This window comes from Balaenoptera ricei, chromosome 9, assembly GCF_028023285.1.
Source record: "Balaenoptera ricei isolate mBalRic1 chromosome 9, mBalRic1.hap2, whole genome shotgun sequence".
NCBI lineage: Eukaryota > Metazoa > Chordata > Mammalia > Artiodactyla > Balaenopteridae > Balaenoptera > Balaenoptera ricei.
The window spans coordinates 34,441,988-34,457,734 of NC_082647.1; the positions used below are offsets into that span (position 1 = coordinate 34,441,988).

A 15,747-nucleotide genomic window follows, 5' to 3' on the forward strand; every position below is an offset into this window, starting at 1 on the left:
GATTCCTCTGCAATTCCCATAGTGCGAGATCAAAGTAGGGGCTCCCACAGAGCAGCCCACAATGTTGAAGGAGATTGGTTGTCCACCCTGGGTTCTCTTTTCCCTCTGGAGGAACCAGCGGCTCAGAGAAGACCTCTCTGCATAGTGTTGCACTGTCCTAGGGGAGGGTCAATGTGGTCAACGTGTAGCTGCTTCTCTCACCTTCTGATGCAGTCTGCCTTGATCTCTGAGGTTCAGGGGGTATTTCAGCCTCACCCCCGTGCTCTAGGATTCTCTTAGTGGTGTCTTGTTTCTGAATAGATTGTTAATTGTTCTTCTCATGATGGTGAGTGAATTCAGGAACTACCTATGTTGCCATCTTGATGATGTCACTCTGATGCTTACATTTTTTGAAGTTTTTAACACAAGGGCAGTGGGATTGCTCAGGATTTGGTGGCTGTTGCCATATTTTGGTGTTTCTTTCTTCTATGCTTGTCCTCCTGTGACATCACGGAACATTTCATTAATTCAAAGACCCCAGAAATCATAGCTACCACAGAATAAATCTATGAGAGCATCCATAGATTTAGGATTTGGGGGTTGGAATTAGGAGCAACTAGGTGATTAAAGCTCTCCAAGACAATCAGATATAAAGTCGAATAAGCATTTTATAGCATGGGTCTTTCGAAGATAAAATTCAAATTTGGACTCACGGCACACAGGACTCTTCCACACTTAACACTTGCTACCCTACCCAGACTTATCATTACACATCTGCATGGTACTCTGTTCTTCAGCCATATGGTTCACTAGTGATTTTCACAGCAGCCAGGTTCTCCTTCCTTATATCCTTTCTTTACCAACTACTCATTCAATCTCCATTTATCTGGATAATTCTGACTGACTCTTCAAAATTCATCTCAGGTTTCTTCTTTCACTGGGGGTACTCTGTGTGGATTAGGTGTCTATTCTCTGAGTTTTCATAGTAACACCTATATCATGTGGATAAAAATTGCTCTTATCATAGTATTTTTACAGCACATGCTATATTTCAATTATTCCTTCTCTTGTTTTTCTTATCCTCTGTACTCTACAAGAACTCTAAGTTGAAGGGAAGAGAAAAAAAGGAAGCAAATAATTATACTATTATGTAGAAATTATACTGTTATGTAGAAGTGCAGAAGTGCTGTTCTGCTTCAGAAGTATGTCAAGTAGACTTAGAGGAAAATGGCTAGTGGGGCAATTTAGCCAAGTAAGATAGCATGAGCAAAGAATAGGAAACAGCATGAGGTAAGGAGAAAATGAGAGGCAGGTGATGACAAAAGGTCACACTAGAGAAGCAGGCAATAGACAAATCACAGAAAGGCTGGTGCTCCATGTTAAGTAATTTCAAATCCTTGAAAGGCTTAAATGTAAGGGCTAGGGCGACATAATCAGATTTGACTTTAATATCACTCTGTCAACTATGTAGAAGAAGAAGCCTGGAGGGAGGGAGCAACCAGTGGGGAGGTTATTTCTATAGTGCAGTGAGAGATGATGAGGCCTTATATTAGAACAAGTTAGAACTGAGGTATCTGTGAGACCACCACGTGGAGATGCTGGTCACAGCTAGATATCCAAGTTTGTCTTGAGGAGGAATAATCTAGACTGGAGGAAGAGATTTAAGAGTTGTCAGCCTATGGGTAGTACTTGAAAATTTGAATAAGGAAGAAAGCTTCTGAAGAACATGAAAACAATGAGAAGAGTAGGAAACCAAGGGTGGGATTGAGGAGATCACCCACATTTAAGGGGTGGTCAGAGGAAAAGGACTGTGAAGGTAAAGTAAAAAGATAACTAGTGTGGTGCCACTGAAGGAACCGGTTTAAAGAAGGAGGAAATGACCCACACACTCAAATGTAGTGACTGAGTCTAGTAAAATAAGGACTGATAAATATCTATTGAATTTATCAGTCACGCAGTCAAAGAAAATAGCAACAAAAGGAATTTCAGTAAGATGGTGGGCAAGAACCATTCTACTTTGAATTCAGAGTTAACAGGAAGCAGAGAGATAGAACTCCTGGGGAGTTAGGGATGATTGGGCAGAAAGATAATAGGGTAAAGGCATAGAGAGTAATAATGAAAATTGTTCAGTTGATCTGCCATAGGGGGTCTAGATTGGATCTAAATGGAATATTGCATTTGATGAGTGAGATAATTGAATTTAAAATTTCAGAAATGGAGTGGTATAGACTAGAAGGTGGTAGGACCCAGGCATGGCCTAGAGAATAGGTGAAGAGAAGGCTAAATTCAGATTTATGATTTTGAGAGTGGTGAGCTAAAATATTCAACTACAATTGAATTTATTTTTCATAGATTTCTGACAGTTGTTGCTACAGATTTTTTTAGGTGCATATGTATTCATGGTCACTTAGTATTATTTTTCCTTTAACATTTGATCTTGAATTTTATATGGTCTAATATTAACATTGCTACTGTTGCTTTCCTTTTGGTCATTTTTGTGGTACACCTTTGCACTTTATTTTCCGCTTTCTCTATTATTTTATTTTAAACGTGTCCCTTATAGACAAAATATTACAATACCTTTGAAAAATCCAATTTGAATGATAATTTCTTGAGCACTATGTTAACTCATTTACATTCTTGTAGTTACTCTACCATTAGGATTTAATACTTACCTTTTTTCACGTTTTTTAAATTACTATGCTTTCTGTTTCCTTATTTGCCATCTTTTTTTCTATCCTCTATTGGATAGGTTAAATTTCTCTCTCTCTCTTTTTGGTTACACCTAACTTAAGACACATAGCTATATTTCTTCTTTATCTATGTCATTGTTTAACAATATCTATGTCATACCCTTAAGTAAAAGTCTATCTGAGTATGGTCTTCTCCTTCTTGTTCTCACCTATCTTTCTTTTTTTTTTTTTTTTAATTCAAACAGAAAGTCACAAAAATTATAATCATCCTCATCAGTTCATGCAAAGCATGTAGAACAGCTCCTGCCACATTTCCTGCATTATCTGTGTTTGTTACTATTTAAGGTGTCCATGATTATTATTGTTGTTGATAGTATTGTAATTATTATTATTAGTGATCATTAGGGAAAGTTGGATAATACATTTCCATGTAGTTTCTATCCATGTGGACCAATTGGCTAAAGTTTGATCACTGATATTTGAATACCCAACTATAAGATGCTATCAAAACATTTTAAAAGAAAAATAAAGTTTGTAGGAAGTCATCTCTCTACAAGCTAAGTATATGAGTTCTGGCTCAAGGTATTCATGATAACCACTCTATTTATGCAGATACTAATTTCCAAAGGACTAACCCAGGGTGATTTGCCCAGCCATCACCTACCAGCTGGCGTAAGCTAATGCAAGGAAAAGCAACACAGATCAGAGTGTCAGGATTACTTCATTTTAAGTTCTAAAATATTCTGCGTTTTGATACACATATAATCTAAATATTCTAAAAAAACTTTTAAAGATTGCTAAAATTTTTCTCTCTGAATTCAGACCGACGTGCAACTTTTATCATTATGCACAATATTCTAAATGTATTATATTTTGCTAGATGGAGGACGTTATTGAGGATATAATCGGTATGGAATCAAGTTTTAAAGAGGAAGGAACAGACTCTCCTCTGCTAATGCAAAGAACAGTAAGTGTTTCCAGACCTGAGGAGGTCAATGAGATTAAAATCAATAATAGCATCTGATGATAAAACAAGAAATTTCATTTGATTAGTAAGTGGTGTTTTCTTCTGCACTTTTGAAACAGGTACAAGATAGATAAATATTAAAAAATATTTATTGGTGCAGAAAAAAAGATACATAATTTTATTGAGGAAGATAATAGAACGTGTACTATTCTATCTATCTGTCTATCTATCTATCTATTTACCTACCTAATCTCTATAAACACCCATCTAATTATATATCTAGTCTGCTATAGCATTTTCTGTGAAATCTTCAGATTTCCATTTGAAGCACAACATATCATAATACCCTCATAAGTTCATGGCTAAATTTTAACTATTTTACCATGACTAACAGCTATCAGATTCAGAGGCTCTACACCTTATAGAGGAAAGAAAAAAATTATAACAACAAAAATATAACTTTACTTCTGAGCCAATAACCAAAGGTTAAAGATGAACTGAAGAAAGGTAGAAGAGCCTCACACTACTTTAAGGCATGTAGACAGACTTCTATGTTGAAATCACAAATTCCTGGAATAATATGCAGTGAAGAGATATCTTATCTCCTATTTGATTACTGTTGCCTTCTCATTGTTCATTTATTAATCCCTAGAAATGAATCTGTAAAGGGTGTGCAAGCTCTTTCTATACAGTTTGAAGGGTTGTTGTTGGTTCGTTTGTTTATGGTTTTAGACCTTTTAGAAAACATGAGAAAAAATATGAAAGGCTGTGATTTAATTGTTATTTTAAACATTTCATTTAAAGAAAGTGAATTCTGACTATATTGTGTAGTGTAGATACTGTTCATCAGTAAATCAGTGGGCTAAGTTGTATTAATGTTAACAATGGACATTTTAAATTTAAAACTTTAAGAAAAAATTAGACAAAGCATCCCTCTTTTCTTTATTAATTCCCAAATAGACTACAAAAAGGAGAATTATCTCTTTCCTCCTTTTCTCTCATACAAAGGACCTCCACTTTATAACAAGTCACTAATACCACTATTATCAGACAAAGATCAAATGAGGTTTAAAATCTAGTTTTTTTTTGAAGGTTTTTTTGGTGGGTTTTTTTTTTTTTTTTTTTTGGCCTGTTTGTTCATTCGTTTTTTAGAATGAAGTGACAGTTCTTTCTACCTCTTCTCTCTTCAGATTTCAAGCAGCATATTTATAGGAAATCTGACTAATTATCTAGATAAATATGTTATTAATGCTAAGTTTCCCCATCTAATTCCACAGCATGAGGTTACTATTTTCTTAACTAGTATTCAACTTCTGGGTTTGAGGAAATGATATTAATTTCCTGCAATCTTCTCTTCCTTGTATGTGGTACTTATTTCTTTGAAATTGTATATTGAAACATTCTCTTTGTCAAATTATCTTACTTGTTTTGTAGAGGTTGCATAGATTGCTTATTCCATGCAAACTGGTGACAATGACTATTGGGAATTTGCTTTTGATATACAGAATGTAAAAGATAGATACTACTGGCCTATTTGTACTTATATAAAGAAGTATCTGCTGTTGACCAATCAACAATCATTGATAAATCAAGATCAAGGTATAAACCCAAGCAGTTCAATTGACCAAATATTTATTCAATAGTTATATGCAAAGAACAATACATGCACTATAGGAAACTAAAAGTTGAGTGAGACACAATTCACATACCAAGAGGCCACATGATAGTGAGGCGGTGCAGTGAGGCACACCTGAGAGGCAGGGAGGGAAAGAATATGGATCTTGGTATTAACCCAAGTTGTCAGCTAGGTATCGTGCAAGTCACTTCTCTTTATTTCACTTTCTTCTTCTGCATTATGAGAATAATTGAAAATATTTATTGCCAAAGCTATTTTTATATTAAATCTTGGTAGATGACATATATATATATATATATATATATATATATATATATATATATATATATATATATATATATTTTTTTTGAATGCTAGTCAGAGAGTTGCCCTGGAGTTTGACTAAAGTAGAAACCATGTGAAATTGAGATATTTTTGGAATGCTTTAGGAAAAGATGATATTTGAGATATAGTTATAAAAGAAGGTTAAGATTTTAAGAGGTAGACATGAAGGCAGAAAAGTATAACAAGTTAAGAGAACAACATAAGAAAAGGCAAGAAGTCAGAAAAAAAGAGAATGTGTAAGAATAGCTGGTAGAACAGAGATAGGAAATTCTGAAGGATATTTATAGTTCATGTGGATAAAAATAAAGACCTGTTAGATTCAGAGGAATGCTTTGAGTAAGCATTTTAGCTAGTGAACTTTTGGTTGTAGATGATAGAACCTGGCTTATATGGGGCTTAAGTATGAAAGGAATTTGTTGGCTCATGTCATCCATAAATTCCTAAGTAATATTGTATGTGGACATCCCTCCATAACTTTGCCTTTGTTCTGTACTGGCCTTATTCTCAGCTGTTGAGCAGACACTATCACAGCTTATTCCTAGCTATGCACACAGTTCTTCCTTGCTAACCCAGTTTTTTTTCAGACATCCACTCCTTCACAAGGAAGAGGAAGTTTCTGATTAATTTAAGCCAACGCTGGTGGCCCCATTTCCCTTGCCAGAGATTGTTTTAAGAATGAGCTTGTGTTGCAATTCTGGCAGGTTGAGCAGGTTCCTGGGGTCTTCTAGAATTTACTTCAGTCTTTAAAGGAGACCCAAGAAAGAGAAGGTTTTGCCTCTCCATGATGTTGGAAGACAATGTGACTTATGTAGTCATTTTATTGCCCAGAAGGTAAATAAACTGAGGAAAAACGAAAGAAACAAAGGGAGAGGAAAATCCAAGTGGAATGCAAAGAAATACTGCTTATATGCCCCTGGAGAATTCTTTACCTACGGATTTCACACATTAAGTAAGATTTTTTTCCTTTATTTTATAAGCTAATTGTGTCAGGATTTTCTGATTGTCATAACCAAATGCATCCTGGTGGATACATTAAGTCAAGCTTAAAAACTTAAGAGGAGAGCTTCCTTTCCTGCTTAGTTCCAGTTAAATCTCTGGGCTAATTCCTTGTGGAGCAATTTCTGTCATATATCTATCTGTCAGCCAATTTTTCTGGGTCTTGGGCCCACCCTAGAGCTGTGAATCAAGCAGCTCCACAAAACAAATTATCTAGGTTAAGAGTGAGAACCAGGAGAACAGGAGTTGTTACCAAAATAAATGTAAATGAATTCTAGAGAGGCTAAAACAACAGATGCCCATAATGGTAAGCTTCAAAAGTGAGGATATTTATCAATAATAATAATTTTTCTTAATGTCTCACCTACTATGTCACAGGCACGTTGCTGAGTATTTTACATATTTTCTCTAGTTCTCACAGAAATTGCAAAGTCTAAGGGGCAATCTACTGATTGTGCTGTTAGTCACTTTGGGGTTCTTTTGCTGTGACTTAAGCAGAAAACCTTGAGTGTAGATTTATCCCAGGACCACTGCATATAGGCTTAATTAAAAATCATGTTCTAACTTCTGTTGGTGGAAAGCTTGGAAGCTGCTAAGGGGTAGCTTGGACCACTTGTGGTGGTCCTTCACATTTCCCCAGATTGAATGGAATAGTTCAAGGTTTTCACAGATCAATTTAGCCCAGGTATTTCTGACCCAGAAATGAATATTGAGTGATTAGTGACTAGACTCAGAATAATTAAGCAGAAGTTACCTCTCAATTTCTATTTGACCAAGAGAGCTAGGCAAGTGTCAGTTAGTTCTTACTGCAACAATTTTGTAAATTGGACTGAAAAGACCCAAAGTGCAAGAAACATTCAGTGAAATCAGCTGTGTTTTCATCAATACCTTAACCTCTCAGTTTCTCAGTCTCCTTGGTGTCAATGGTATTTTTCTCCTTCCTATCCAGGCATCCCTTCACATGATGATATCCTAGATCTTGTTATTATGTATTTCTCTATCCTATAACATTTTTATTTCATACTTTTTGACCATTACATTCTGTTTTTCAGTGCACCTACTCTAATGTTCTTACTTCCCCAATTGCTCAAGCTTGTGGAGATTCCAAATCAATTGACTCTACCACTGTTTTCAATAGCTATTATTTCTCACTCATGACATTTTTTTTGATATAGAATATGTTTATTATACATAATCTAGGTATATTGAGTATAAAATAACTATCAGTGCAAATAATTACACACACACATTATTAGGGTTAAGCGTCAGGTTAGGGTTTTTGTGTCTCGAAGGCTTGTGTTGTGCGACTTCTCGGTCTGTTTTCCAGATGATCGCCATTCTCAGATACAACGTTTGCAGATCAGTGTTTTCTCACATTCGGTCCACTGCCTCTTTTGTCGTGCGTACGCTTTGCCTGTGCTGTTGAAAACCTTTTCAGTCACCTAGACCCCCAACTGGGTTTATTGTGCTTCTCTTTCCCTTGCCTGAGGACACCAATCCACAAACATGGTTCTAAGACTGAGGTCCAAGAACGCAGTGCCTATGTGTTTCTTCTAGGCCTGGCCTGGGTTCAGGTTTTACGTTGCAGTAGTCGATTTGGTGTGAGTTTCTTGTTGTAGGTGGCACGAGAAAGGAATCCATTGTGATGCTTGTGCATGGAGCGGTCCTGTTTCCCCAACACCATTCATTGCATAGGCTATCATGTCCCCATGGGACCTTCTCACCTCCTTTGTCAGAGACGAATAGATACACAAGCGTGGCTTTCTTTCTGGGCTCTCCTTTCTCCTCCATGGATCTATGTGGATGTCTTGTGTGCCTATACCATGATGTCTGGATGATGGCAGGTTGGCGAGCTAGTTGGAAATCAGGCGGTGTGGGAAGTCCGAAGTCTGTGCTTCTGTCCGAAGAGCGTATTGACACTCTCTAGGTTCTTCTGTGTTTCCAGACGCATTTTGGAATTCTTGGTTGTACTTGTCTGAGAAAATCCGTGGGTATTTTGAGAGGAATGGCATTGCATCTCTGGATTGCCTTGGGGGTGTGGAATCATTCCCACAAGACGGACTTTTCCAATCCATGAGCACCACCTATCTTTCCATGTTGTGTGTGTATCGTTTTCATTTTCTTTCATTGATATGTCTGTCGTCCAGTTTTCTGAGTTATGGGTCTTGTAGGTCGTGGGTTAGATGGACTCCTAGGTATTTTCTTTGTGTTGTTACCGTCATTGTCCACAGGGTTCTCTTCTTCCTTCCTCATTCGGATAGTTTGTTGTGAGTGTACAGAAAGGCAACCGATTTCTGTAGCGTCGATGAAGCTTCTACCCTGCAATCAAACTGAGTTTCCTGATGAGTTTTGTTCTGTTTTGTTCTGTTTACTTTTGGGGGTGGAGGGGGTCACCTTCAGCATTCTCTGTGCAGAGAATCAGGTCCATTGGAGTCTTTCCTCTGCCGTTGGATACCTCTTCTTTCTTTTTTCCATGCCATTAATATGGCGAGGATTTCCTCCACCTTGGAAAATGAAAGCGGCCAGTGTGGTCAGTGTAGAGTTGGGCGTATGCAATAACTGGCCCCCTTCTCCTTCCTCCGTCTCTATCTGAGACCTCCAGGAAGGGCAGGACTAGGCCAGGGCTCCATAGAGCTCAGCTCGGTGATCTGGATCGCTGTTCGTCTGCCCCTCCGTCCAGGGCGTAATTTGCTCTACCATCTGTGGCCGGGGTTGTGGTCATGGGGGGTTGGGGGTCCCATCAGCCTTTTCCCTCTTTGAACCAATCTTTTCTTCGTTATGTGTTGGCAAATTGCAGTCCACCAGACGGGTTGTCTGAGGCCAGCCTTTGGTTCGGGCTGAACACCAGCCTCTGGGGGTCACCCTGTGGTGCCCAGCATACAGCCCCACCCTGCTCACCTTTGTGCTCCAACTGGCTGTACTCCGGGTCCTCCAGCTGACACTGGGGGAAGCGTGGCATGGTGCTCCAGGTCAGTGCCAGCTGTGCTGTGCTCTTTTCAAAGCCCGGGATTGGGTCCCATGGACCTCTGGGCCCTGGTTCCGGAGAACCCTCCATGGCCACACTCACCCGGAGCCCACGCTGGCCCTCGTGGGCAGTGGGGGCAGGGGGAGGGTGGGCTGCCCCGGCCCCTCACTCATGACATTTTGACAATTTCTTCCTTAACCTATTCTTGGTCAAGTACTATAACCATTTCTCTTGCAAACACTCTTAGCATATACCCATTTTTCTTCATTTTATTCTCCTAACAAAAGCCCAACCCTGATTAAACTTATTTTTCATCTTACTCCACATCTTCACCTGAGTAGCTGAATGGATAAAATTTTACCACATTGCTCATAGTACTCACCTCCAATACATCACCAAAATTTCATAGGGGCTTTCATTACTACCAGACAATACTACAGCTATTCCTTGGTGAAAATTCTCATTAATTAAGACATTATACTTTCTCTTCTCTTCTCAAATCTCCACCATTCCCCATCCATTCTCCATTTTCTAGCTGATTTCTCTTTCACAACACACTTCAGAAAGAAAATATATGCAATCAGATTAGAACTTACTTGTTAGCTTTGCGTCACAAATTCTATAAGACCACCTGCATCTGTTTTGATTTTCTCTGCCATCCCTTTTATTAGAATAGAATTGTCCCAGCTCATAATCTGAAGCCAGCCCAACTACTTGTGTCCTAGATCTCACAAATTCTTACCTTCTCAAGCACTTTCCCTCTCTAAATAGCAACTCCTCCTATATCATCAGTCTATTTTTTTTTTTTTTTTTTTTAATTAATTAATTAATTAATTTATTTTTGGCTGTGTTAGGTCTTCATTTCTGTGCGAGGGCTTTCTCCAGTTGCGGCAAGCGGGGGCCACTCTTCATCGCGGTGCGCGGGCCTCTCACTATCGCGGCCTCTCTTGTTGCGGAGCACAGGCTCCAGACGCGCAGGCTCAGTAGTTGTGGCTCACGGGCCTAGTTGCTCCGCGGCACGTGGGATCTTCCCAGACCAGGGCTCGAACCCGTGTCCCCTGCATTGGCAGGCAGATTCTCAACCACTGCGCCACCAGGGAAGCCCCCATCAGTCTATTTTGATGTATTGAATTATAAATATCAGCATTACACTTGTTTTTACTAAGATTCCCCCAAAATAAAACCAAATCAAACAACTCCCTTTGAATGCAATTCCTCTCCAGCTACCACACCATTTCCTGACTCCCTACCCCTCAAAACTCTCTCTGCTTCCATTTCCTTACCTCCCACTCTCTACTCTCCAATACAGCTGTTGCCCTTACAATTCTAAAAGAGCTCTTAAAACCAACCAATACCGAAGCCAATAGTAAATTCTCCATTCTCACCAGGCTTGGTTTCCCTGTGGCATTAGCCATGGTTGACCACTCCTTCCTTCTTGAAGTATTATCTGGGATTCTGTAGCACCATATTTTTTGGCTTTTCACCCACCTTACTGGTTCTTTCTCTTCTAATAGACATCTACATGCTAAAGTGCTCCCAGGCTTAGACTTCAGTCCTCTTTTCTCACATATCTATACATTCTGTTGGTGATCTCAACCCTTCTCCAGCCTAGCTCTCTCCCCTAATGCTAGATTCCTATGTCTTACTGCTACCCTAACATCTTTTGTGCTTCCAACAGATATCTCAAACCTAATCTGACTGAAAAGAAGTTTTTGTCCCCGTCCTTATCCATCTAGAACCAACACCCCCCCAAAAAAGTCATTCTTCTTCTCTCTCTTACTTCCACACAACCACATTTATCAGTATGCCCTCCTACTCAGCGTCCAAGATTTCCTGAATCTCACAGCTTATCAGCTCCTCTACTAAAACCCTTTTCCAGGCTATCATCATCTCTCACTTGAACTTCAGAACTAACCTCTCTGCTACTTCTTTCCCCCTTACAGCTGTTGATCACACAGCAGCCAGAATGATCTTCACAAAGCAAAAATCAGATCCTGTTTCTCTGATTGCTGAGCATTCTATTAACTTCCTGAAATCCTCAGAATATAACCAGGACACTTTACCATAGTCAGCACTTCCCTTTAACTTTAGGCTCTGGTCTTGATAGCCTTCTTCCTACTCCTTGAATATGACATGCATATTATCATTTTAGGACCATTGAATTTCCTTTTTTGGGCTTGGAATGATTTTGTCCCAGATCTTTGTGTGACTATCTCTTTATGCCTCAGATCTTTAGTCAATATCAACTTGTCAGAGAGGTCTTCCACAATCACCCTATTTGAAAGACCCCATCCCACACTTCCTAAATCAATATCTTATTTAATTCCCTGGGACACTTAGGATTAGAGTTACAAAGATTATCTTGTTTTTTATTTTATTTACCTATTTATTGTGTGCTCCCACCCTTAAAATGTAAACTCCTGGAAGCTGGTGATCTTGTCTGTCTTGTTCGCTGCTGTGTCCCTAAAGCCTAAAAGAGTGACCTGTTCATTATTTTATTCTCAGCACCCAGCACAAATGCCTAGCACATCACAGGTGCTCAGCAAATGCATATGAAATAAATACTTTAAAATTCACACACAATATTTTTAAAAATTGTTCCCATTATACATTACCATTTAGGAAATTTTTTAATGGCTAAAATCAGCAGCAATAAGGATAACAACAATAATAATAGCTACTATGCCTTGGGTACTTGCTATGTGACAAGGATTGTGCAAAACACTTTTCATGAAAATTTAATCACCACAACAAACATATGAGATAGAGACTATTATTACGGATTATCATTTTACAAATGAGGAAAGAGGCTTAGAGAAGTTCAGTAACTCACTCAAGTTCATATAGTTAGTGAATGGCAGGAGAGGGGTTTGAATCCAATCCTGTATGACGCCAAATGCAACAATCTTACCCAATCTGCTGTGCTAGCAGCCTCAGAAGGAAGCCATTTCATAGAATTGTAGAATCTTGGAATCTGAAGGGACCTTAGCCTGATCCGATCCTCTGTCACATTCCAGCCAAAGGATTGTTTAGCCTCTGAGTTTAAATCTGTCTCCCTATAATTTCTGCCCTTTAGTCTTAGTTTCACCTCTCCCTTTCAGAGATGTGGTTGTGCACAGTAACTTATTTCTTTTATTATAGATGGGTATTTTTCAATCAAGTGTCTGTAGATGCTGGTGGCATTTGACAATCTCAGTATACTGTTATAGTTCAAGACTATTTCAGAGACAAGGACTGAGTAAATATTAACAACCCCCTGTGCTTGGTTGGAACTTGAAAGGACTGCATAACACCAACAAGCAAGCTTTTGTCAATCACAATCTAGAGCAGATTAGACTTAAAGTCCAAGGAAGAGCCAAAGTTCACCTTAGAAGTTTCTGCACAGCTCTCCCAGTTATTGCTTGCAAGTGTAAGGAAAAGAAAATGATGAAGGAGAAAGAGAAAACCATTGCTATTGTGAAGGTTATAGACACTTCAAAGTTAAAACTGGTGAGCAAGTGCATTTTGGAATTCTTTCAATGTTTGGAGATGAAACCACCTTAAATACTGAATTTAAACTTTATAAACTAATAGTCAATAAAATAAGGTATGTAGAAGTTGAGCATTGAAAAGTGTAACATATAATCTGCTGTACTGACAAGCTTGTGTACTTACAAGATAATTTTTAATGCTTTGGCTACAGTAAAAATATTTTTATAGTCTATTTAGTTAAAAAATTGTTAAAAATTATGTTATATTATGACCTTTTTATCAAAAAGTGAAGGTTCTACTAATTATTTGTTGCAGCGTTTACATTTAGTACTAAACAGATTATATATATATAAAGTGTATGATGCAAAAGCATTTATTTTGTTACCATTCTCTGTTTTGTATTTTATCTTTTCTATTTGCTTTATGAACCAGCTGGTCAAGGACAGGAATCTCCCACTCCCGCCCAACATATTATTTTTATTCACTTATAATAGAACGAAAAAAAAATAACTCAGTGGGACTTCTCTTTTCAATGTTTATCATTCAAACCTCATAGCCCTGCTTCAGCAAATAAAATAAAGTTAGGGGAAGATCAATTGTACATGTCCTAAAACTGGAAAAATCTAGTTTACTATGTTTAAATGAATAAATACACAAAAGGAAAGAAAATATTCTCTTAAATGCCAGTTTTTATGTGTGCTTACATTGTGTGATATATGCTCTCCTACAGTGCTCACTCTTTATTCCTGAAGTTTATCTTCTTTCTATGCCTACAGTTATTCTATCTAATAGTCTCAAGCTCAGTTTTGCCATTTTGCATTCACAGTAAATGTCTTCAGAGAAAAGCAAAATAGAGGATCCAAACAACTCAAAATCCCCTCACTTTCCCATGAAACTCACACTAAATATTTGATATAGATATAGACATATAGATATCACACATATACATCTATGTATGGGTTTAGAAATTTTTCTTCTTTTAGTCTCTATACTGAAAAATTGTCTGGAAATATATGTATATATATATATATATATATATATATATATATATATGATTTCATTTCCTTTTTTGCATTTATAATGAGATTATGTGGGAGATAGATACATCACACACACACCACACACACACAAACACCCATATATAATATAGATAATACATATATGCATATTATATGTATGTATGCATATACACAAATACACATGTATGTATCTCCAGGAAATTCTCAGGTTTTTACATAATAAGTTTTCAGAAACATGATGAGTGTTCCTGGGTACTATAGTACCCTCTGTCTTGCTGAGTGAATATAAATGAAGAGGAGTAAAACAATAAAAATGAATTAAATTATTGAATTTGTGGTCAAGTTTCCTCGTACTATAGCGTTTTGGTGAAGAAAAAAATTAAGCCAGGTTGCCGTAGGGAGAGTGTTGGAGATGGTTTGGACCTTAAGTTGAGCCTTAGAGAGTAGGTTGTAGTTTGATACTTAAAGAAAGCTTGAAGACATTTGAGGTGCAGAAAATAGCAGTGGGAAAGAATAAAACTGAGAAAAATATTCTCCAATGGCCTCCAACTTTTTTGAGTTTTCAAAACACTTCTTACCGTTAAACGTGTTAAGGCAAGGGCCCTTCCACAATAGGATAGGTAGTAAAGAATCCAGCCTCTGTGTTATACGGACCTAGGTTTTAATCTCAAGTCTTCTATTTATTACAACTGTATGATCTTGAGATAAGTACTTAATTTTTCAGAGTTTTAATTATTTATATTTAAAATGGGAACTATGAGACTTCACTCACAAAGTTATTATAAAGATTAACTGAGAAGCTGTTATTTGTTATTACTATGAAACATGCTTATCTGAATATCTGGCATATAATAAATACTCAACTATCTATGACGTTGCATATATATATTATGATATTACTTGTATTTTATTATCTTTTAAAAATTCTCCATATGTGGATTCATAGGTTCCGTTTGGCAACATTCTATCCTCTTGCCTCTTCCCTCCCGCTGGAATGGGAGATCTATTTTTGCAAGCTGTGACATAGTCTACATATGTGTATGTGGTGATGAGAAATCTTTCAGAACTTGAGAGTAGTGGGAAATAATGTTGACCAGATAATGTGGGACCATTTAATGAGATTTTGAAAGCTGGACACAAGGGTTTGAACTTAATATATGAGTTAAAGGGGAGAGGTTTAAATTTTAGGTTTTTGAGCTGGGAGAGATCAGAAGAAAGTTGTATTTTTTAAAACATGAGTTGGTTTGAGAGGAGCAGTTGGAAACTAACTGAGAGGGCTGGAGGGCTACTGGAGGGAGGGACATAATTTAGGCTGAAGACCCTGAGGATCTTGAGATACAAGGATAGGGAAGAAAATTTAAACTGACCAATGATTTAAAAGAAAAAAATGTCATAACTGAGTAATAGATTGGACCTAGTACATGGAGAAGGAAGAGGCCAAAACAGTCAGAAAAAACATATGTGGAATTTAGGTCAGATCATTTATGCTGCCCTTTACTGTATTTGGCCTGAGAGTAAATGGTTATATGAACATTTGTACAATAATTTTGGACCCAGATTTTATTTTCTCATAGGGAAGCACTGATTTTAAACACAGGCAAAGCTATATTTTTCTATTATTGAAAGTTATTGTCCTCTCATAAACTAAGAATTTTATAATAAATGGGATTGAATTTTATCAGATACTTTTCTTAAAT

At 37.5% G+C, this 15,747-nt stretch overlaps 1 protein-coding gene across 6 annotated transcripts in view; it reads left to right on the forward strand.

The window, feature by feature from the left end:
• Positions 1-15,747, forward strand: part of TFEC (transcription factor EC) — a 650,324-nt gene that overhangs the window by 613,366 nt on the left and 21,211 nt on the right. Inside the window, exon 7 of one of the 6 annotated variants that reach the window (XM_059933562.1) lies at positions 3,553-3,639. The exons of 4 other annotated variants lie outside the window; for them this stretch is intronic. In XM_059933562.1, coding sequence (XP_059789545.1) covers positions 3,553-3,639 — 87 coding nt within the window. Of the gene's footprint in view, positions 1-3,552; positions 3,640-12,899; positions 13,050-15,747 lie in introns of those variants that run through there. One more of the 6 variants, XM_059933561.1, reaches the window with a different exon arrangement.